This window comes from Camelina sativa, chromosome 11, assembly GCF_030686135.1.
Source record: "Camelina sativa cultivar CO46 ecotype springtype chromosome 11, ASM3068613v1".
Classification (NCBI taxonomy): domain Eukaryota; kingdom Viridiplantae; phylum Streptophyta; class Magnoliopsida; order Brassicales; family Brassicaceae; genus Camelina; species Camelina sativa.
In genome coordinates this window covers 1,818,779-1,841,843 of record NC_141890.1, presented here as the reverse complement: position 1 = coordinate 1,841,843, position 23,065 = coordinate 1,818,779, and the positions used below count along the sequence as shown (strand labels likewise).

General features: G+C 35.4%; 3 protein-coding genes, 1 long non-coding RNA gene and 1 pseudogene across 4 annotated transcripts; 2 read left to right on the top strand and 3 right to left on the bottom strand.

The window, feature by feature from the left end:
• Window positions 1-267: 267 nt before the first annotated feature.
• On the top strand, window positions 268-1,960 carry LOC104721092 (heterodimeric geranylgeranyl pyrophosphate synthase large subunit 1, chloroplastic). Its single transcript, XM_087474744.1, has one exon. The coding sequence runs from the start codon at window positions 615-617 to the stop codon at window positions 1,725-1,727; it is 1,113 nt and encodes a 370-aa protein (XP_087330870.1). The 5' UTR covers window positions 268-614; the 3' UTR covers window positions 1,728-1,960.
• A 2,572-nt stretch (window positions 1,961-4,532) lies between these two features.
• Window positions 4,533-5,827, bottom strand: LOC147933536 (UPF0725 protein At4g29550-like). The gene is made up of 5 exons (XM_087476651.1): window positions 5,789-5,827; window positions 5,462-5,654; window positions 5,234-5,364; window positions 5,049-5,135; window positions 4,533-4,934 (listed from the first exon to the last, which is right to left on the bottom strand). The coding sequence occupies exons 2-5, from the start codon at window positions 5,496-5,498 to the stop codon at window positions 4,716-4,718; spliced, it is 474 nt and encodes a 157-aa protein (XP_087332777.1). The 5' UTR covers window positions 5,499-5,654; window positions 5,789-5,827; the 3' UTR covers window positions 4,533-4,715.
• Window positions 5,828-9,449: 3,622 nt separating this feature from the next.
• Window positions 9,450-10,645, bottom strand: LOC104727543 (putative B3 domain-containing protein REM4; annotated as a pseudogene).
• A 2,491-nt stretch (window positions 10,646-13,136) lies between these two features.
• On the top strand, window positions 13,137-15,126 carry LOC147933535 (UPF0725 protein At2g20620-like). The gene is made up of 8 exons (XM_087471296.1): window positions 13,137-13,164; window positions 13,246-13,335; window positions 13,447-13,701; window positions 13,801-13,845; window positions 13,933-14,125; window positions 14,222-14,352; window positions 14,451-14,537; window positions 14,644-15,126. Exons 1-8 carry the CDS (start codon window positions 13,162-13,164, stop codon window positions 14,860-14,862), a joined length of 1,023 nt encoding a protein of 340 aa, XP_087327422.1. The 5' UTR covers window positions 13,137-13,161; the 3' UTR covers window positions 14,863-15,126.
• A 2,852-nt stretch (window positions 15,127-17,978) lies between these two features.
• On the bottom strand, window positions 17,979-21,464 carry LOC104721091 (uncharacterized). The gene is made up of 10 exons (XR_015572929.1): window positions 21,307-21,464; window positions 21,119-21,202; window positions 20,870-20,972; window positions 20,642-20,686; window positions 19,991-20,195; window positions 19,525-19,629; window positions 19,264-19,363; window positions 18,825-19,129; window positions 18,498-18,638; window positions 17,979-18,306 (listed from the first exon to the last, which is right to left on the bottom strand). It is a non-coding gene; the product is annotated as an uncharacterized LOC104721091 (long non-coding RNA).
• Window positions 21,465-23,065: the final 1,601 nt, after the last annotated feature.

Below are 23,065 nucleotides of genomic sequence, written 5' to 3'. Positions count from 1 at the left end.
TATAGGAAATTTAATGTTGATACATTAACTTTTTTTTTTTTTTTTTGGATCGATTTAGTGATAGATGATAATCCACTAAGTAATAAAAATAAAGATAAAAATGTTTTATATGATTATAAAAAAATCAGTCTATAGTTAATAATTAGTGTAATTGTTATGTGATCATCTATATCCAATATGAAATTATGAATTAATGATTTTGATATTTTACCAAAACAATCATATATATATTTGTGGTATATATTGGCAAAGAAATAGAAAAAAAATATACAAAAACTGACAACAATGCATCATCAGTTTTTTATTTTCCTTTCAGAAACAATGCATCATATTTTCTTCACAAGTAATTATTAACAATCTAAGCCAGAAAAAAAAAAAAAAAAAAAACTAAAAAACTAAAAAAAGGGTAAAACATCGTCATCTCCACCACCACTAAGAAAAGCCCATTCCGTCACACACAACCCTATCTGTAACTTGTAGCTAGCTTTCTCACTAATGGCCAATCCAATTCTCTATTGATTTAATTTTTACTCCACCAAACAATTTTTTTTTTAATATATATATATATATAAAAAAAAAAAACAATCTCAAAATCACCGATTTCAGAAATCGCCATGGCTTCAGTGACTCTAGGTTCATGGGTTGTTGTTCACCACAATCATCTCTCTTCTTCTTCCTCCTCAGTGTTCACCAAACCCAGATCCAGATCTTCTCTCATGACCCTTACTAAACCCATCTCACTCCGTTCAAAACGCACCGTTTCATCAATCGTTGCCTCATCCGTCGTTACGAAAGAAGACAACCGAAGCTCATCCTCGTCATCATCGTCTTCCTTCGATTTCATGTCTTACATCATCACCAAAGCCGAATCTGTTAACAAAGCCTTGGATTCATCTGTTCCTCTCCGTGAGCCACTCAAGATCCACGAAGCCATGCGTTACTCTCTCCTCGCCGGTGGCAAAAGAGTCAGACCTGTCCTCTGCATCGCCGCTTGTGAGCTCGTCGGCGGCGCTGAATCCGTCGCTATGCCTGCCGCTTGCGCCGTCGAGATGATCCACACCATGTCGTTGATCCACGACGATCTCCCTTGTATGGATAACGACGATCTCCGCCGTGGTAAGCCCACCAACCACAAAGTGTACGGTGAGGACGTCGCTGTGTTAGCCGGAGACGCGCTTCTCTCGTTCGCTTTCGAGCATTTAGCGTCGGCTACGAGTCCCGAAGTTTCTCCCGTGAGAGTGGTCAGAGCCGTTGGGGAATTGGCTAAAGCTATCGGGACAGAAGGGTTGGTGGCGGGTCAAGTCGTGGACATTAGTAGCGAAGGGTTAGATCTAAACGACGTCGGTTTAGAGCATTTGGAGTTTATCCATTTGCATAAAACGGCGGCGTTGCTTGAAGCCTCTGCGGTATTGGGAGCTATCGTCGGTGGAGGAAGTGACGATGAGATCGAGAGGCTGAGGAAGTTTGCGAGGTGTATTGGTCTGTTGTTTCAGGTGGTTGATGATATATTGGATGTGACCAAGTCGTCCCAAGAACTGGGGAAAACTGCAGGGAAAGATTTGATTGCGGATAAGTTGACGTATCCTAAGATTATGGGATTGGAGAAATCTACAGAGTTTGCTGAGAAGTTGAATAGAGAGGCTAGTGATCAGCTTTTAGGGTTTGATTCTGATAAGGTTGCTCCTTTGTTGGCTTTGGCTAATTACATTGCTAATAGACAGAACTGATTTGTGTTCATGTTGTTGTTGTTTGACTCCCCTTTGTCGGGAATCTATCATAGATTGAAATTTGTAGAAATATCGGAGAGAAGGTAAAAAAAATCAGATTCTAGAGTTTGTTAATGCTTTCATCTTTGTCGGTGTAATTTTAATGTTTCCCATGATGTACTCAAAAAAAAAGAAAAAAAAGAATTGGATAGTAAAATGGATGAAATATAAAAAGAGATTTCATGTGTCTGTAACAGAGCCTCTCTGGTCGGATCTGTTAAGTCCTTTTTGAATATGATTGAACCTCTCTCTCTGTTCTTTTTTAAATGTTCGAATTTCATGATGAACTCTGTGTTTTGGTACAGAACAGTGATTGAATTGTAGGAATCTCGGACAGGTTTGTTCTAGCGTTTGTTGGTGGAATCGTCTCTATGTTTTCACTTGTACAAAAGAATTGCATAATAATATGAAGAGATTCATTATCAAGCTCTGTTATTTGGGGTGGGGGCCCTGTTTTGTTAGAATGAATGAACCATAGGTTTTTTTAGTACAGAACACTGATGAGATTTTTCACAGGTTTGCTGGTTGGTTCTTGTCTTCAGATTAGAATCTTGAAGGTACAACCAAATAATACGGTGTTAACTAATTAATTCAACGATTAAAACAGACTTAAGATAAAGTAATTAAAAAAAGCCCATAAAATTTTTTTAGGCAATTATTAGACCGACCCGAATATAAATGATGAATAAGTTCATGTATTAGTTCCAAAATTAAAAGCCCAATCGAAATATTAAGTTCCAAAAGCCATTTTATACTATTAACAGTGCTCCGACGGAGGGGAGAGAACTGGAATTTGGAAGACGAAAAAGAAACTAAACTCAAACAACAATATTTTCATACGCGTCTTGGCTAGTTCATTTTACTAAAATAGTTTAAAATCCATCATTTTTGTGGTTTCTACTCTCTATAACCTTGCCAAATTGGTGAAATGCGCGCTATGCGCTTTTCATTCGCTAGACCCTTGTCATCCAAACGATACTGGTTAATTGTATAATCTATATATATTGTATAATAATAAGGCCTGACTCATATAGTACCACATAATAAAATCTAACTATCATGTGAAGATTAATCTTTTCAAAATTCGACAAAAGAAGGAGATCTGATCAAGAATAAAACAACATATACATTTCCTATCAAAAAGTTGATTCGCCAAATTAGTTTCGGGATTTCTTACAAAGTTATTGGGCTTTGTAGGAAACAGCATACTCTCGAAACATTATTTTATATCCCCCCACCAAATACAACCGGCAAAGTTATTGGGTTTTTTATTTCATAAGACCCAAAATGAACTTTTTTCTTTTTAAAACGCTTATCATCTCATTTATCAAAACCAAAAATAGAAAATAGAACAACAGACTCAACGAAACCCAAAATGAACCCAACAAAAGGAATACCTTCCTTGTTGTTTTAATTATTTTTTTATTAATTCCTATTTTTATTATTTTAAGTTTTTTTGGGTGAAGTTTTATTATTTTTAGTAAAAACATATATTGTTTTTTTAATAATAATGTTAGATGTTTCTAAAAAAATAGTTTAATAGATATCTTATTATATGAGTTTTGTGTTCGTGTTTACTTGAGCTTAATAATAATATATAGTAAATGAAAGCAACGTGTTGTTATATGGAGAGAACTGGAATTTGGAAGACGAAAAACAAACTAAACTCAAACGACAACGTTTTCAGTCGCGTCTTGGCTAGCTTATTTTGTTCAAAATAGATTAAAATCCATCGATTTTTGTGGTCTCTACTCTCTATAACCTTGCCAAATTGGTGAAACTCGTAGCCTCTTCATGCGGTATACCCTTGTCATCCAAACAATACCATTTAATTGTATAATCTATATACTGTATAATAATCAGGCCTGGCCCATATAGTACCACATAATAAAATCTAACTATCATGTGAAGGTTAATCTTTTCAAGATTCGACAAAAGAAGGAGATCCGATCAAGAACGAAACAACATATACCTTTCCTCTCAAAAAGTTGATTCGCCAAATTAGTTTAGGGATTTCCTACAAAGTTATTGGGCTTTATAGGAAACAACATACTCTACAAACATTATTTTATACCCCCCCCCACCAAATACAACCGACAAAGTTGTTGGACTTTTTATTTCATAAGACCGAAAATGATTTTTTTTTTAAAATGCTTATCATCTCATTTATTAAAACCAAAAAAAAAAAATAGAACAACAGACCCAACGAAACCCTAAATGAACCCAACAAAAGAAATATCTTCCTTGCAGTTTTAATTATTTTTATTAATTCCTATTTTTATTATTTTAAGTTTTTTGGGTGAAGTTTTATTATTTTTAGTAAAAGCATATATTGTTTTTTTTATAATAATGTTAGATGTTTCTAAAAAAAAATAGTTTAATAAATATCTTATTATGTGAGTTTTGTGTTCGTGTTTACTTGAGCTTAATAGTAATATATTGTAAATGAAAGCAACATACGGTTATATGGAGAGAACTGAAATTTGAAAGACCAAAAACAAACTAAACTCAAACGACAACATTTGCAGAGGAGCATTGGCTAGCTCATTTTGCTCAAAATAGTGTAAATCCATCCATTTATGTGGTCTCTACTCTCTATAACCTTGCCAAATTGGTGAAACGCGCGCTACACGCTCTTCATGCGCCTGACCAAATGCTTACATTTGCTATACATTAAGATAACACGAACGAACACAAAAACACACGTAACTCACATAAAAGTTAATCAAAGACCACAACATTCCATAATGTCTATGCCATAATGTCTTGAAAGACAAAGACTAAACACACATAAAATTATTCAAAGACCACGCGATACATAATAATATCATGAAAGACACCAGACAAACTTATTCAACGCTCCATCCATAGTACTTTCTTCAAAGAAAGACCTCAGAATACATAATGGGACGATATGAAACATTTGATTGATAGATAATGGTGGACTTTTCACATCTTAAAACACTTGACTTCAAGCGACATATGATCTGGCGTTCCATCCATTGTTCTCCTTATGATAGCATTGTAGTTACGGCCGCCACGGGTTTTGAAGGAAATGTAGAAGATTGCATTCTCGGCCTTGGCCTTCTTCTTCGGCTCCACATCTTCTCTGGTTTGCACAATGATCTTTCTCAGCTCAAATGGCTGTGCCCACCTCAGATCGCTTTCCTGCAAAGACACCACCAAGAGAGATCATTGATACACGAGTTCCCCATCTTAATTTGTTTGTTTATAGAGTCTAAGTCCTTTTTTTTTTTTTTTTTTTTTTTTTTTTTGCCTCACCAGGAAACGGTCTAACGTGGTAAAGAATGCAAGTTCCGCATACAGATGAAGCCATTGCTTGTGTTCTTCCACGTCTGATTCTTTCATCTGCAACATCAACAACAATATATCACATGATCTTTGTGACCGACCATGATTATTTTAACTTTTAAGACTAAAAAAAAAGGGAGGGAGCTCTCTCTCACCTCGTAGTATTGGAGATTATCAGTGGCACCGTCAGGCACCCAATCGGGAATGTCATCTTTGAAGAAATCATCCACGGCAAGTCTGTCAAAGGCTGCACATAGGTGGCGTTCCACCTCCTCCTCCTCCTCCTCTGAGATGGTACAGTGGAAAATATTAAACACACACACACACACACACACAAAAAAACAAAACCAAAATATATATATACCAAATAACACAATTTTTACCTGGAGGCGGCTTAAACCTGCAGAGCGTTGTAATCATAGTCGAGCAACGTTTCTCCTCAACCTCATTATACCGAGCCCTTGATTCGAATTCGGTTAAGGAAGTGTCGCCAGTGGAATTGTGTACCAGGGAAGGAAGTATTCCAGTATCCTTGCGGATACTCCCAAATCCACACACATATTGGAAGTTTGTCCCCTCAACAAAATAAGAGGATAGAAAGAAAAAAATCAATAATATAGTAGACAAGACACAGTCGAGAGATGCAAAATTCCAAGAGGGGAAAACAAAGAGAGAGAGAGAGAGAGAGAGAGAGAGAGAGAGAGAGATACCTTTTGAAGATTGTAGCAATGAAGTCCAACTTTGCCAAGTAAGTCCTGATTGATTGATTGAGAGAGTCAAAAGTCAAAATCTGCGGAGGTTACTAATTAAAAAACAAGAGCCAAAAAAACCAAAAAAATTACCCGAGGTGTAATCCTCTCGTGTGTAGGATAACCTAGAGATTCAAATGGCAGCCACGACGATGGTGCGGGAAAGTCAGGAACATCCCCCTAAGTTGTTTATTTTTTATTTCGTTTTCTTGTCGTCGAAATACGAAGTAACATGCATAAATAACAAAATGGTGCAGGGGAGAAGCATCCAGCGAAGCAAAACAGAGGCAGCAAGAAGAACGATGATGGATGTGCAAAACGTGTTGGTTATGTACTGTATACAGAAGCCGCTCGGGACGTGGTCCACTCATGGTGGCCAACACTAAGCCATGACACATCGCGCTTGCAGCATTTTTATGTTATTCCTCCAGGTAAATTGTATTATTTGGCTAATAAACAAGTCCATCACTCCTTAAATATGTAAAAAGATGCACGCACACATATAAGAGACACACATTGATCGAGAGAAGAAGAAGAAGAAGAGTCACCGTGATCACCACCATCACCAACACCGTCCGATCAAAATCAAACCATGCTTCAATTTCGGAAACTATAATTATGGTATTTTAAATTATAGAAGCACAATTGGAACATTTACTACGCAATTTTGAATTATAGAAATATTATTTAGTTACAAAGATATTTCCTTTCAAATTGTACCTAATTTTTAGTCACTTAATTGGTTTAGATATCGTAAATCTCATTAATTACTATCCTAAACTAATAAAGCCCAAAAATATTTCCTTCGAAGATTTGATTACCGAATTAAATATGGTTAATATTTCAAAAATTAGGAGAATCTACCCTAATGAGTAACAGTTACACGTCTCCCTATAAATACATGTTAGTCATCTAGGTTGAATTCATTATACCTTCCACATTTTCTTTGCTTCATTTCTCGATTAAGCTTTCTAAATGGCTGCCATTCTTCCAATAACATAAGCAACACACCAAAAAAAAAAAACTTGGAAGCAACACACCACTTACTAAAAACCATGGAAGAAGCTTATATTAGTAGTTTTTTGTGTATCATATTCGTTTTCATTAGTTTATATGTATATATGTAAGTTTATATTTATTTTTTGTTTATATTAGATTATAACATCATTTTATTTTATGCATAAATTATAGTTAGAAATTGATAAGTACAAATCTTCTTCTCTTTGGACATGTCAATGACATAGAATATCTTGAGTTGTATATAAGAATTGTAGTGTGCTTCATCGCCGGAAAAACTCAACGGGTAAAAGAGATTATAATTTTTCAGTTATAACAAAAATCTTACTCATTATCTTTTCGTCCTCAATCGCTTTTTTTTTTGCTTCAATGTACAAAGTTTCCAAATATGTATGTAATTTTGCAACCGGTCAGAACATGTAGAGAATTTAGCTTGAAACTGTTTTATGTTTATGTTAATCATGTTTTTTTTAATCACAATCTTAATTACTTATACAATATTTTCATGTATATTTCTTTAAAAAATGAATACAATTTATTCATTATTTTATTTTATCCAAATTCAGATAATGTTAAAAATTTATCTTTCTTTTTTAACTCTCTCTTTTTTTCTTCTATTATTTTATCCAATGTTTAAATTCATTACAAAAATATATAATTTACTGACTGTGAAATAAATATATAACATATATCAATCTATTATGAATTTATGTATCAATAAATATTCTTCCGCGTTGTAGCGCGGGTCCGATTCTAGTAATAAGTAATAACTAGAAGAATAATTCCATATGATATATAGGTGGTACTGTGGTAGTATATAGTCTTTAAAGTGCATAATTTGCAGCTGGAAACTGGCCACTTGTGCAACTAAACAAATTAGCATATGCACTCGGCATTGTTTTTAGATTCGGACAAAGAAAAAAAACCGATGCATTAAGAATTATTATTATTATTTACGTCTCATAACTGTCTTAAAAAACCCTCTCAAGCACAACTATCGAGAAATATTTTCTGAGAAACTTCTCCGGCGCCGGTGAAGCTTTTGCTTGCCGGCGTCGGGAACCCATCCTCCCTTTATCTCGACGGCACATCTCTCTCGTTTTAATTTCTTTTTTAGTTGGTCTTCCTTTTAAATTTTTTCCCCATCTTTTTCCCCTTTTTTAATCTATCTGTAATCCTTTTAAACCCTTTATATCATCTTGCATCGCATTCGGGCCGCTCTTCAACAATAAGCAAAGAAGGAAAGATGAAAGAACCGACAGATCATGCCCGTCGCGGATTGCGGAGCTGCGGATTACCCGATGAAACATTCTTCATCTTCCGTTCTTCGTCTTCTTCTTCTATTCTTCTTCTTCTTCCGTTCTTCGTCTTCGTCTCCCACAGCCACAGATTTACATCGGGTGATTAGAGATTGGCCATAAAAATCAGTCGTTTATGTTACAGAGACAGTCGTCGAAGTATCTCTCTACCCATCTCCAGTGTCGTGCCAAGGTCAATAGAGGCCTAAGGCAAATAATAAAAAATGTAGCTTTTCACATTCTAATTTGGAGAGAAAATTTATTTTATTTTAGTATAAAAAAGTAAATATTGTTCATTTTCAAAACAAATTGCAAAATTTAGTAGCTAAGCAAAGGAAAAACAAACAAATTTTCCATAAATGTAAATGATATGAGTCTTGTTTCCAAAAAATGTCCTATAACATTACATAAAAATGAATATTCAGCTTAATTTAGGGAAAAAGTGGCCTATTATTTATGTAAATTTTTTGTGGCCTAATGCAAATGCCTTTTTTATATACCTAAGGCACGGCTCTGCCCATCTCACGCATGCCTTCTTCTCCTTTTAAGCAGTAACCTTCATACACCAACACCATCTCTCTCGCATGCCTTCTTCTCCTTTTAAGCAGTAACCTTCATACACCAACACCATCTCTCTTAGGTCTTTCAGTACTCTTTCTCTCTCTATATATATTATGTGTTTGTATGTTTATCTCTCTCTCTCGGAGGGTCTAGATTATTATATAGGATAATGGGTGAAAAAATGACAAAATCATGTATAAGGAGATTGGAGATATATATATATATGTCTAATAAGATACATGTATTTCATCATATACTTGGGACCATTTATTTTACTTGATGAACTGTATCGAGATCTGCGTATTAGCCAAATCAAGCTTGTAACGTTTTCGAATCTTTAGACTATAATTAGTCTTATATATTATAATTATTTGCGTATTATACTAGTGGATATTAAGAAGCATTAGCAAGTTGTTTATGTAGTAAAATTCGATATCTGACATTAACTACGTAAGATTAAAAGCTGACCATGATACCAAAGTGCACATAGTGACATCCCTAACTAAGAATCTTCTTTCAACCGGGTGAAGAAAACGGTCGATGTATGATTAATGAGACAGATTCTCTTTTTATATGCTGAATCTCTCAGATGTTCAGCCTTTTTAGAAGGGTTTGTTAGGTATATTCTTTTTCATATTCTCCAACATTTGATTTGAGTAATACATTCCTCTGCGGGCCTGAGGCTATGAACTAAACCGTAAGCCCTAAGAAAATATGTCATCAGATTAAAAAGAAACTTATGTATTTCAGTATTTGTCTTCAGCATGTGGTGCTTGAACCGTCATTCGTGGTTTCCTCTCCAGAGTCTTATAGCCATCAAAGGACACTTGCTTCACCTGAACACAATTCGTTTTAGTTAACACAGCGATTTCACAACTGCAAAAGTTCAATAACTAGGACTGTAATTGCTTTTGTGTTAACCTTGGAACAGATCTTGGGAATAGGAGATGTTCCTCCTCTAATAACCTCCAGTGTGAAGGGATCACCAACGTTCTTTATGCCAATGGCTAGAAAGAACTCTTTACAACTTCTAAAGTAAAACTGATCTCGTCCCTTGACGTTAACTAGATGCGACTTCCACTCTTCGCCATCTTTGTTCAATACAGTCACCTCTCCTGCTTTTAGGATCCCGTTCTCTCTTGCCAACGATGCAGGAACACACTGTACAAGTTCCAACACATTTTAGCCAATATGCCAACAAGGCAACAACAACAAAAAAAGACTTGAAAACCCTAAAACAAAGGTCTTGAAACTTACAAATTGACATGACCTGATCATGTAAGGTTTAAGGTCTAACGTCAGAATCTTGTTCTGAAGCATTGGAACTGTCTCTGAGCAATCCTCAGTTTCAATCTCATCACCTTCACTTTCAGAAACAATCCCTTTTTTGTTTGTTTTGGAAGAGTTTCCTTCTGGAATGGTAGAAGTGTTGGGACATAGCTGTAGCACAGGTTTAGCTCCGCTTTGGACAAGCTTAAACCGACATAAAGATCCGGCTTTGATCCCCCGTTGTAATGGCAGAACTTCCTCCAGCCTCCACGCACAAAAGCCTGACCAGATTTTTTGTTGTGTCTAAGAAGCAGAGTCCAAGATTTTCCATGTTCATCCATTAGATCAATCTCACACACTCTCTTGTCCAGACCATTTGACTTTGCAAATTTGCTTAGAAGACACTGCAAAAAGAATCATAGCTTGATTACAGTGTATCAAAAGAATTGAACAAAAAATTGTATTAACCAGTCAAGTGAAGTGGTACACACCAAAGTATCTCTCAGAAGGCTTGAAGGTGTGACGTGCGCAAGAAGATAAGACTCTTCCGATGAATACTCTTTTTCAGTTCTTGCTCTCTTCTTCGACGAAAGTTTCTTTGAATATAAATCCCATCATTGATTGAAAAGAGAAGCCTTCAGGGCACTTCCTCTTCCATTGAACTTGATCTCATGGGTGATTTCCTTGAGATGGGAACGTCTTGTAGCATTGCCCGAGACACCAGATGAGAACGGTAAGAGGGGACCTGAATCAGTAACAGAAAAGGCTGTCGTTCACTCAGAGAACTCGTTGGTTGCTGAAATAGAAGTATTGACTTCTCGAACTAAGGAACTTGAAGAGAAAGTGAAGAAGCTAGAAGCGGAGAAAAATGAGCTCGAAAGTGAAGTTAAATGTAACAGAGAAGAGGCTGTTGTTCACGCAGAGAACTTGTTGGCTGGTGAAATAGAAGTTTTGACTTCTCGAACTAAGGAACTTGAAGTGAAACTGGAGAAGATAGAAGCGGAGAAAGATGAGCTCGAAAGTGAAGTTAAAAGTAATAGAGAAGAGGCTGTTGCTCACTTAGAGAACTCGTTGACTGCTGAAATAGAAGTATTGACTTGCCGCATTAAGCAACTTGAAGAAAAGTTAGAGAAGTTGGAAGCAGAGAAAGATGAACTCGAAAGTGAAGTTAAAGGTAACAGAGAAGTGGAGACCACACTGAGATTTGAGCTCAAAGCTATTGCCTGTGATAAAACGGAGCTGTATGATAAGTTGTTGCTTTATTTTATTTATTGGATATCATCCCATAATTCATGAGCCATGATGGGAATAAGATGTTGCTTAGAGCATGTCACTTTGTATTTATATATTAAGAATTGAACAAAAAAAAAAAAAAAAAACAAATCCACTATTTTGACCTGCGATCGTAATGGTTATCCACTTATCCCGGTGACGTAATAATAATTCTTAATGCATCGTTTTTTTTTCTTTGTCCGAATCTAAAAATTAAACAAAGAAAATTATGCAATTTAAACACTACCACAGTACCACCTATATATAATATATCATATGGAATTCTTCTTATAGTTATTACTTATTATATGATCGAAGATTACCGCTACAATTTTTTTTTTTTTTTTTTTAATTTTATAAATCAATTATTATTTTTCTTAAGATCAGCTGTCTAGTTAAAAATTTCACAGTAAATAATATTAAGGGATTAACATATACATTCATTTCATTTCCTGATATCAACAGTTTTAATGAACATCTCGAAATAATTCCCTCTTGTCGTATTATAAACCGCAACATCAACTAAGAAGCCAGATTCTGTAATTTTTACTTTTTTTTTCATTTTTCATTTTTACGTAAGTATATTGTTGATAATGTGATATTCTTATTAAACGAATATATGCACATGGGATCTATGGATAGGAAATGAACTGATCACACAGAAAGAAACATGAAAGATATTATTGAGAATAACAATCCAAAGTTTTTATCACGCTAGCTACCACAAGACACGTAAATTCCGAAAACAGTGGAGGCCATTACACATTGCTTACACACCATTAAATTTCTAAACAAATAAAACGGCAAGTTGGTGTGTACACGTACGGAGCAAATATAAGGCAAGTCGTCGTTGTAAAATCCGATCGTACAATAACATGCTCGTGTCGAATAAAAGAGTTGGCATGCAAATTTATGCATATGGGTTTCGGGTTGGTGGCATATATCTTCTCCTATTAAGCAGCATAATTTTGGAGATTGTAGAGATAGTGTTTATTATGGACAATACTATTTTATTTATTGAAATGTAATAATGGTGATTTCACGTGAATAGTTAGAAAAAGTATTAGAATGAAGTGTATTCGAATCTTTACATTCAATTTAAATAACCATGTAAAAAATGAATGTAAAGTATGCGAATCAGAAGCAAAAAAAAACAAAAAAAAATCGAATAGAAACCATATAAAATCCCTTAATTGCTAGAATTGTTTTGAAATATTATAAAAACTACACTTACCAACCAAAACTCATATCCAAAAATTTCTAAAAGTAGATACCATAAAGACAATTAAAACACACAAACACATTAGAAAAAACCCTTGTTTTAGAAAAAACCCTTGTTTTAGAAAAAACGTGATAACGAGAAGTAGTTGGATGACAGAAATAGAACTGCAAAGGGTACTCCTTTTATTTTTTTTTGTTGGATTCATTTTGGGTTTGGTTGAGCCTGTTGTAGAAGTTAATTTTGGGTCTTATGAGTTAAATAAAAAGCCCAATAACTGTGTCGGTTCTGGTTTTGGGGATATAAAAAAGAAAAATGTTTCTAGGGTAAAGTTGAGGAAGTCCCGAAACTAATTTTTTTTTTGAAAGGAAAGGTAATATATGTGGTTTCGTTCTTGATCGGGATCTCTCATTCTTTTGTCGAATCTTTATCTTGAAAAGATTAATCTTCACGTGGTAGTTTCACATGTTGGTTGATTCCCACCCTCATTTTGTTGATATATTATGTATTTTTGTCTGTCCTCAAAAGCATGCATGGTGAATTTGATAGATGCTCAGAATTGCGGTTTAGTGTTGTTGGGCTATTAGGATCTCAATTTGAATCTAATCCTCCAATTTTTTTTTTTTTTTTTTTTTTTTTTAATTAGGGTGTCTGTTGTTGATATATTATGCATTTTTTGTCTGTCCTCAAAAGCATGCATGGTGAATTTGATAGATGCTCAGAATTGCGGTTTAGTGTTGTTGAATCTAATCCTCCAATTTTTTTTTTTTTTTTTTAATTAGGTTTTTGGTGACAGAGATTTTCCAAGAATGCCGTCTGTGTTCGAGTGTCCTCACCCCTATGGGATTTCGGTTTCGGGCATCATGTTTAATGTAATTGGATTTCTGATTCCTCAATCAATCAGTCGCGGTTTCAAGATTTTGCATTTTTTTTTTTTAAAAACACGAACGTCATATATACCTTTTTATTTTTTGGTTTTGAAGAAAGAGGGAAACCCATATCGCGTGAACCCTATAACAGGCAAGTCCTATTTGGTTGACCCATCTCTCTTACCGCCGGGTGAGCTGAGGAGGCTGCTGGGGTTGCCCCCTTCCGATGATGATGATTATGTTGATGATGTTGATTATACACTGCCGCCCATCATAGAACCTTTTATCATTCCTGACTCTCCCGCACCATCGTCGTGGCTGCCATTGGAATCTCTTGGTTATCCTACACACGAGAAGATTACACCTCGGGTAATTTTTTTTTGTTTTTTTTTTGGCTCTTTTTTTTTAATTAGTAACCTCCGCAGATTTTGATTTTTGACTCTCTCAATCAATCAATCAATCTATCAGGACTTACTTGGCAAAGTTGGACTTCATTGCTACAATTTTCAAAAGGTATCTCTCTCTCGACTGTGTCTTGTCGACTATTTTATTGATTTCTTTCTAATGCGAAGTTCGTCTTATTTTGTTTTGACCTTGTAGGGGACAAACTTCCAATATATGTGTGCATTTGGGAATATCCGCAAGGATACTGGAATACTTCCTTCCCTGGTACACAATTCCACTGGCGACACTTCCTTAACCGAATTCGAATCAAGGGCTCGGTATAATGAGGTTGAGGAGAAACGTTGCTCGACTATGATTACAACGCTCTGCAGGTTTAAGCCGCCTCCAGGTAAAAATTGTGTTATTTGGTATATATATATTTTGGTTTGTTTTTTTTTCTTTTTGTGTGTGTGTGTGTTTAATATTTTCCACTGTACCATCTCAGAGGAGGAGGAGGAGGAGGTGGAACGCCACCTATGTGCAGCCTTTGACAGACTTGCCGTGGATGATTTCTTCAAAGATGACATTCCCGATTGGGTGCCTGACGGTGCCACTGATAATCTCCAATACTACGAGGTGAGAGAGAGCTCCCTCCCTTTTTTTTTAGTCTTAAAAGTTAAAATAATCATGGTCGGTCACAAAGATCATGTGATATATTGTTGTTGATGTTGCAGATGAAAGAATCAGACGTGGAAGAACACAAGCAATGGCTTCATCTGTATGCGGAACTTGCATTCTTTACCACGTTAGACCGTTTCCTGGTGAGGCAAAAAAAAAAAAAAAAAAAAAAGACTCTATAAACAAACAAATTAAGATGGGGAACTCGTGTATCTAGGTTAATGATCTCTCTTGGTGTTGTCTTTGCAGGAAAGCGATCTGAGGTGGGCACAGCCATTTGAGCTGAGAAAGATCATTGTGCAAACCAGAGAAGATGTGGAGCCGAAGAAGAAGGCCAAGGCCGAGAATGCAATCTTCTACATTTCCTTCAAAACCCGTGGCGGCCGTAACTACAATGCTATCATAAGGAGAACAATGGATGGAACGCCAGATCATATGTCGCTTGAAGTCAAGTGTTTTAAGATGTGAAAAGTCCACCATTATCTATCAATCAAATGTTGTTTCATATCGTCCCATTATGTATTCTGAGGTCTTTCTTTGAAGAAAGTACTATGGATGGAGCGTTGAATAAGTTTGTCTGGTGTCTTTCATGATATTATTATGTATCGCGTGGTCTTTGAATAACTTTTATGTGTGTTTAGTCTTTGTCTTTCAAGACATTATGGCATAGACATTATGGAATGTTGTGGTCTTTGAATAACTTTTATGTGAGTTACGTGTGTTTTTGTGTTCGTTCGTGTTATCTTAATGTATAGCAAATGTAAGCATTTGGTCAGGCGCATGAAGAACGCGTAGTGCGCGTTTCACCAATTTGGCAAGGTTATAGAGAGTAGAGACCACATTTTGAGCAAAATGAGCTAGCCAATGCTCGTCTGAAAATGTTGTCGTTTTGAGTTTAGTTTGTTTTTGGTCTTCCAAATTCCAGTTCTCTCCATATAACCGTATGTTGCTTTCATTTACAATATATTACTATTAAGCTCAAGTAAACACGAACACAAAACTCACATAATAAGATATTTAATAAAATACTTTTTTAGAAACATCTAACATTATTATAAAAAAAAACAATATATGCTTTTACTAAAAATAAGAAAACTTCACCCAAAAAAACTTAAAATAATAAAAATAGGAATTAATAAAAATAATTAAAACTGCAAGGAAGATATTTCCTTTGTTGGGTTCATTTAGGGTTTTGTTGGGTCTGTTGTTCTATTTTCTTTTTTTTGGTTTTAATAAATGAGATGATAAGCATTTAAAAAAAAAGTTCATTTTGGGTTTTTTTGCTGGTGTCTTAGTATATGGATTCAGTAAAATTTGAATTTACAATTATGTTTTTAACTAGATTTTAACCCGCGATACACTACGGGACAATATTTTCCTGAAAACATTCTCTTAGCAAAAGGCCCTCCATAGTGTACACGCTAAACACGTTCATCTCCTAAAAAAGAAAAAATAGTAATTCAGTACCATAATGTTAAAAAGTTACAAATTGTTATATGTATAGAATAAGCACGAACTCATTATTACCTTGTCATGAGTTTTCATTTAGCCGACATTAACTACCTCACCAGTGACATCTACAAAAACACATATTGATTTAGGAATATAATAAATTGATTCTTGCAAAAAAAAGGAAAAATACATATAAACTAATGAAAACGAATATGATACATACAAAAACTACTAATATAAAGCTTCCTCCATGGTGTATGCTAAAACCATTTCTATAGTTTCTGCGGAATAAATTGTATATTGCTTCCTAGAATGAATAATTTTCACTTGTGATAGTAGTGATTGTGTCAACCATTGGAGAAGGTCTGCTAGGAAAGAGAGGAATGAAGCTAAAAGGTATGGTGATTAGACCTTTGAATACTACTGTTATTTATAGGAAGAATTTACGTATCAACAATTTGGTAAAATACTGTTTGTATATTTTAGGGTATATTCTTCAAATATCCAATTAATGACAATATTGATATTGTTAACAGGTGTAATTAATTGTCGGTTTTTAGTATAATTTGAATTAGGGAATTTAAGAAGTAGTTATGGTTGTTTTCCAAATTTGCAACCAAGATTGCTATTTTTTTAGTATATTGATGAGATTGTTTAGCGTAATGATTGGCTTAGTTTTCGTGATATCTTTTAAGTAATTGATGAAATTGATTAACGTAATGATTGACTTAGTAGTGGTGATAGAGAGGTAAATTAGTATTTGGAAAACAACCATATCCCAACTAATGTCGTTTTTATACGTCCTTTATAAATGTTTGTAGTCCATAAAAGAGTATGAAACCCATTTAAAGCCCACTTTTTTGTCAAGTATATCCGATTGTCGAATTTCGGGTTTGTTTTGAAACAAAACCCTATTCAAGAAACACTAAAGTCATTTTTGACCTTCTCGCAGATGTTTGTAGCTGTTGGCATCAGGGGCATTTTCGTCCGAAGTGTAAGTTGTATTTCTCTTTTACTAATATAGGGATATAGGGATTAATGACATGATATAACATTCAAAACACACAAAACAGCTTATGATCAATGATACTAATGACTACTGAATGAATCCACCCTCATAAGAAAAGACACGGATGATCATAGAAACCACATAAACAGAGAACAGCCATAACTAAAACTTAAATCAATGATCTATTTACACCCATTTGAGTCACCCAAATAATCCAATATATAGACAGATTTGATGACCAGTTATGCAATCTTTTTTTTTTTCCTTGGGTTTGTGGCTGATAATTCTTTATGAGGACCAGGAAATCCTGTTTCAGTTGATGAAATTGAGGAGAACGGTGATGAAAATTTGTCTGAGGACTTACTATGAGAAAAACTATGAACGTGGAGTATTTAACTGTCTGGCGTTTACCTGAGGATTCCATTGCTGCAGTTTGTCACACATGCCACTCCAAAGTACGCTTTCCTCACATGGTTGGTAGTAAAAAAACAGAGTCGCAACAGGTGACAAACTGCAGCAATGGAATCCTCAGGTAAACGCAAGCTGCATCCTCTGCAATCATCCGCAAGAAACAACAGAGCATCTTTTTTTCCAATGTTCATATTCAAAGCTGGTGTGGGAAGGGTTAGTACAAAAGTTACTTGCTGATAAATACACAAGCCATTGGAGAGAAGTCATCACTCTTCTCACCGGTAATGCTCTGAATAAAACACACAAGTTCATCTTGGGTTATGCTCTCCAAACTACCATCTGCTCGCTTTGGAGAGAAAGAAACGGACGACGGCATGGAGAAAGTTGTTTAACGCCAGAGCACTTGATCAAGCTAATAGACAAGAATGTTCGAAACCGACTCAGCACACTACCATGTGGCCAAGATAAATCCATCCAAATTTGGTTTGCAGCAAGATTCTACTGAATAATTTTATATCAAACTGTTTAAAGTTTTTTCAAACATAAACTTTGTAAAACGTTTATTTTTCTTTTGAATATAATTTAACATTAAATTCAAAAAAAAAAAAAAAAAAAAACTGTCTGGTGTGTTGTGCTGCGACTGATAAGAATATGATCAAAAGATTCAAACACTGTCATGGAGTTGTTCAACATTGCATTAAAGTACCGATAATGAAGATACGAGCTCAAAAGGCTTTTGCTTCACTAGAACTAGTTACAGCTGTCTGAGGTTGATCTTGTTACAGCTATGTTCATCAAGCAAGATATCGTTTGTTGATGCTAAATTATACATTACATCTAGTTCAGGTTGCTCTGCGAACAACCAAGAAGAACATACTTAGGCTTGGGAGAGTTACAATGCTTTGCTCAGCAACTCTTTGCCTGAGGAGTTTCAGTATTACAAGCCAAGAGGAAGAGAGCTTCTAGTCATCACATGATGCCTTTAGATCTGCTTTACCACACGGATTTGCATGGGAAATACTCTCTGGACTCAGGACCGCCTGTTATATATAGCCTTCAAGTTTAGACACTGGGGATATTTCACAAGAAACTTTCAAAGGTCACGCTCCTACTAGGGGAATGTTCAATTCCTGGGTCTAGAAATTCTAAGGGTATGTCTGAAGCAAAAAATTTGTGTCCCTCCTTATAATCTTTAAATGGTTGAAAACTCTAGCATCATTGATTCACTTACTTCTAGAGGTTCTCTACAGGTTGATGAATCGCTCAGAGCAGAGGTGATTGAGATTTTACTATGATCCAGGAGAGCTGTTCGGGGGCCTACTCAAGGGACCTCCTATGTCAGAGACCAAGACCACATACAGTGGAGACAACACTGCAGATTAACAAAGCTGCCCATTCACACACTAAAAGAAAATTTAATGATCTATGAATGTCTATCGTCGGAATAACGTTGGTTATATTAGAAAATAATTGCAGAACGAAGTACCCTTTATGTTAGGCGTCAGAATGATAGTACATATAAATTACAGCAAGAACTAGAATAAGGAAGTTAATTTACCTGACCAATTTCTAGCAGACCTCAACCTTTGCATCAACCCTTTCTGACCGTCATCCATGAGAACCCGCCGTTCAACATTTCTGTACAAAATTCATCATCAAGTTTCAACCATAAGACCTGAAAACAGAGAAAAAACCAAAAGAAGACTTAGAGAAAATGAAAAATGTATAGCTCACCGTCTGACAGAAGAAAGTTAATGAAATAATTATCATTCTCTAATATACAGTAGTGTGTATTCCTTGTGATAATATGAGATGGGCAGCTGAGAAAATGACACCTGGAACAAGATAATATCAAGATTCAACCTGCAAAAACACATTTTGTCAACGTTATCAGACGACTTCTACAATGTTTCAGGGCTAAGAATGTATCATTTTGGACACAAGGTTACAGATTTGCAGTCACTAGTTTTAAAAGAAAGCAAGAGTAACATGATTACCCTGGCAATAGCCTAGCAAGAGCGAGACAGGCAGCCATGGCTTGGTCACCCTCCTTTTGGGTAGCAAAATAATTGCCAAAACCTATCCAAGCAAGAGAATCTGGAAACACACAATAAGACACAGAACACAGGTAATTATGGTTGTAACATGGAAGTCATTTGAAAAATAGAACCCCGGGCTAAGAAGAAGGGATCACTTCACAGAAGAAAAAAACACAAGAGAAACCAACAGAGATATAGGGCAAGAGACCAGATAGTTACCTTGCGCTTCTCTCTTGTAGAACCTCGACTATAACAAACAACAGGGTATTAGGCTTGAAACGTAGATGCTAGCTCACTAGGAAGATCAGGGATATTACAGTTAGCCTGCAAAATTCAAAAACATGGCAAAAACGCACCATCACTAGTATGATGTAACATGTTGAAAAACAAATCTAATAAAGATTAATAGCTAATAATTTAAACATTTATGCACAATTTTTTGTTGTTGTTGTTGTTGTTGTTGTTTTCATTTTTATGTTTTTCCAAAGCTATTTGCCTATTTCGTTTTAAAACGGTAGGAGTGAGAGCATAAGTGTTTGGTACTCATGACTCTTTCCTCCAAATTCTCAAGTGCCTCGTCTTTTTCTACTCAAGGAAATAAAATAAAATCAAAGGAAAATCAATACAGAAGGCAATATCATTAATTACCTATGGACCTAGAATAGTGTTACATACCACAGCTTACCTCTCAAAACTTGCCGTTGAAATCCAACAATTCCTTGGTTGTCCATGCCATAGACTCTTTTCATCGCATCATCCGGCTTTATATCTGGACCAAGCAAGATGTCTCTGTTTACAAAGTTTCACATATTCAAAGCAGAGACCACCTGATTTGTTTTGATCTCCAATTCCCAACCATATCCTTGCGACGATTCATCTCGTTATCAGAACTGTTAGCAATTGCATACACATAAGCAACGATGAAACATAGTGTTGTCCAATATGGGGAGTTCAACAGGCAACCATATTATAAATGGCTTACACATTCTGCTTCCCAGGAAGTCAGGAACCTTACTAATTATTTAAAGTATCATATGTAATTTAAATCGTCTTCAGGCAAATATACATTGATAGGGCCTATAAGGTTCAAGAACTCGTCGGAAAGCCACAACCTAGAAGCTAGTACACATATTAAGTCGGTTCTCAATAACCGAATGCCAATTAGGGTGATATTTGTGCCATGTACTTGTCGGCCACGTACAGCGCATTGTCCACTATTGAATAAGTGAATCAGCGACTCTACTTTGTTTCCTTTTATCAATAAATCCATACAAAACCAGATGCATGCTACATTATTTTAAATTTGTTAGTCCTAAAGAGTAGCAAACAAACTCACGAGTATCTATCTGAGAGATAAACCGCCCTCCATATCAGAGTGAACCTGGAACATAAGCAAACTTGTTAATACTTCTATCAGGCTTTAAAAATATAAATTCGATTCAGTCCCTACTCCTACATAAGCCTTACCAAATCTCATATAATTCCTACACAAGCTTAAACCAAACCGGCCATTTCTTATGAATTTAATTCAGTTAATAATCACGAGCTGTGTAAGTTACATTACCTTCTCCTAAAGACTTTCTTTTCTTGCCCCAGCATTTTAGTACCGAGAGTTTGTAAGAGCTGCCAGCATCGGAATGAATTTTCCGGCCAAAGCAAGATGCCAACTGGTCAGATTAAAAAGGTTCAACTTAGAACGTTAGTTATGTTTTCAACAAGCATTTATATATATATATATATATATATAAGATATGTATCCAACATGCATATATGTAAACAATATATAATAAAAGTGACCTGATGATAGACTCACCGATGGCACCGCCACATCAGCCCTTAATTCCAGTTAAGTTTTGTTGTAGAAAGCGAATTTACCGAGGAACTCCACAATGATTACCTGACAAACGAGTACAAGGCGGTTTTGATTTGATGTGGAAGGAAGAAGGGCTTATGAAATGTAAATTACAATATGTTTTAAGAGGGACCAAAATTAGTATTTACCTGGAGGAGAAGAGTTATTATATCCATGAAGAGACGATTCTTGATCACACCATAGAAGATCTGGTTCTCGACATGTTGGTTTTATATACGAAAAAGAATGACTCTGATTAAATAAAGGAAAAGATCTGTATACATAGCGGTAAAATAAATCATCCACTGAAAACAAAAAGAGACACAAATCATAAATGTCATATATCAGTACAGTATATCAGTATTAAAACAGGTGCAGAAAAGATAATGTACCTTGTGCAGCTCTGCACCATTGAAACGCCTTCGTTTTAGTAAACACGATAACCAGCTCCGATTGTCCCAAACCGGAAACAATGCCTGGTTCAATTTAATTTTGTTCCTTAACCGGAATCTTCTGATTGACCTAGAAGTACCCAGATCAGACCAACATACTACAGTTATGAATGAAACTTGTTCATTCTTCAAACAAGCAACGAGGAAAACAGATGGCATGCAATCAAGTGTTTACTGCACACATACAACTTTCTCTAGGGGTGAAAAGAAGAAGCTTTGTACCTGCTTAGAAACTTCCGTTGAAGCTTTTGAAGATGTCTCATGCAGAGTTGCTGGTTTGAAGATGTGTTTCCTGAAACGGTAAGAAAGTGAACCAAAAAAGGATTAGAATTGTTGGGTGCATTGAATGTAAATTCTATGATGAGCCATTCTTACGCATTGAGGCGGTGCAGCTTACCATTTTAAAATAAGCGGGTTAGAGAAGAATGGCTCATCATTTTGCTCAAAAGAGTTTAAAACCAATCTATTTTTGTGGTCTCTACTCTCTATAACCTTGCCAAATTGGTGAAACGCGCGCTATGCGCACTTCATGCAACATACCCTTGTCATCCAAACGATACCGTTTAAATTGTATAATCTATATACTGTATAATAATCAGACCTGGCCATATAGTACCACATAATAAAATCTAACTATCATGTGAAGATTAATCTTTTCAAGATTCGACAAAAGAAGGAGATCCGATCAAGAACGAAACAACATACACCTTTCCTCTCAAAACATTTATTCGCCAAATTAGTTTCGGTATTTCCTACAAAGTTATTGGGCCTTTAGGAAACAACATACTCTAGAAACATTATTTTATATCCCCCTCCACCCCCCCCCAACCACCAAATACAACCGACAAAGTTATTGGGCTTTTTAATTCATAAGACCCAAAATGAACTTCTTCTTTTTTAAACGCTTATCATCTCATTTATTAAAACCAAAAATAGAAAATAGAACAACAAACCCAATGAAACCCAAAATGAACCCAACAAAAGGAATACCTTCCTTGCTGTTTTAATTATTTTTATTAATTCCTATTTTTATTATTTTAAGTTTTTTTGGTGAAGTTTTATTATTTTTAGTAAAAGCATATATTGTTTTTTTAATAATAATGTTAGATGTTTCTAAAAAAATAGTTTAATAGATATCTTATTATGTGAGTTTTGTGTTCGTGTTTACTTGAGCTTAATAATAATATATAGTAAATGAAAGCAACGTGCTGTTATATGGAGAGGACTGGAATTTCGGAGACGAAAAACAAACTAAACTCAAACGACAACGTTTTCAGACGCGTCTTGGCTAGCTCATTTTGTTCAAAATAGATTAAAATCCATCGATTTTTGTGGTCTCTACTCTCTATAACCTTGCCAAATTGGTGAAACTCGTAGCCTCTTCATGCGCTAGACCCTTGTCATCCAAACAATACCGTTTAATTGTATAATCTATATACTGTATAATAATCAGGCA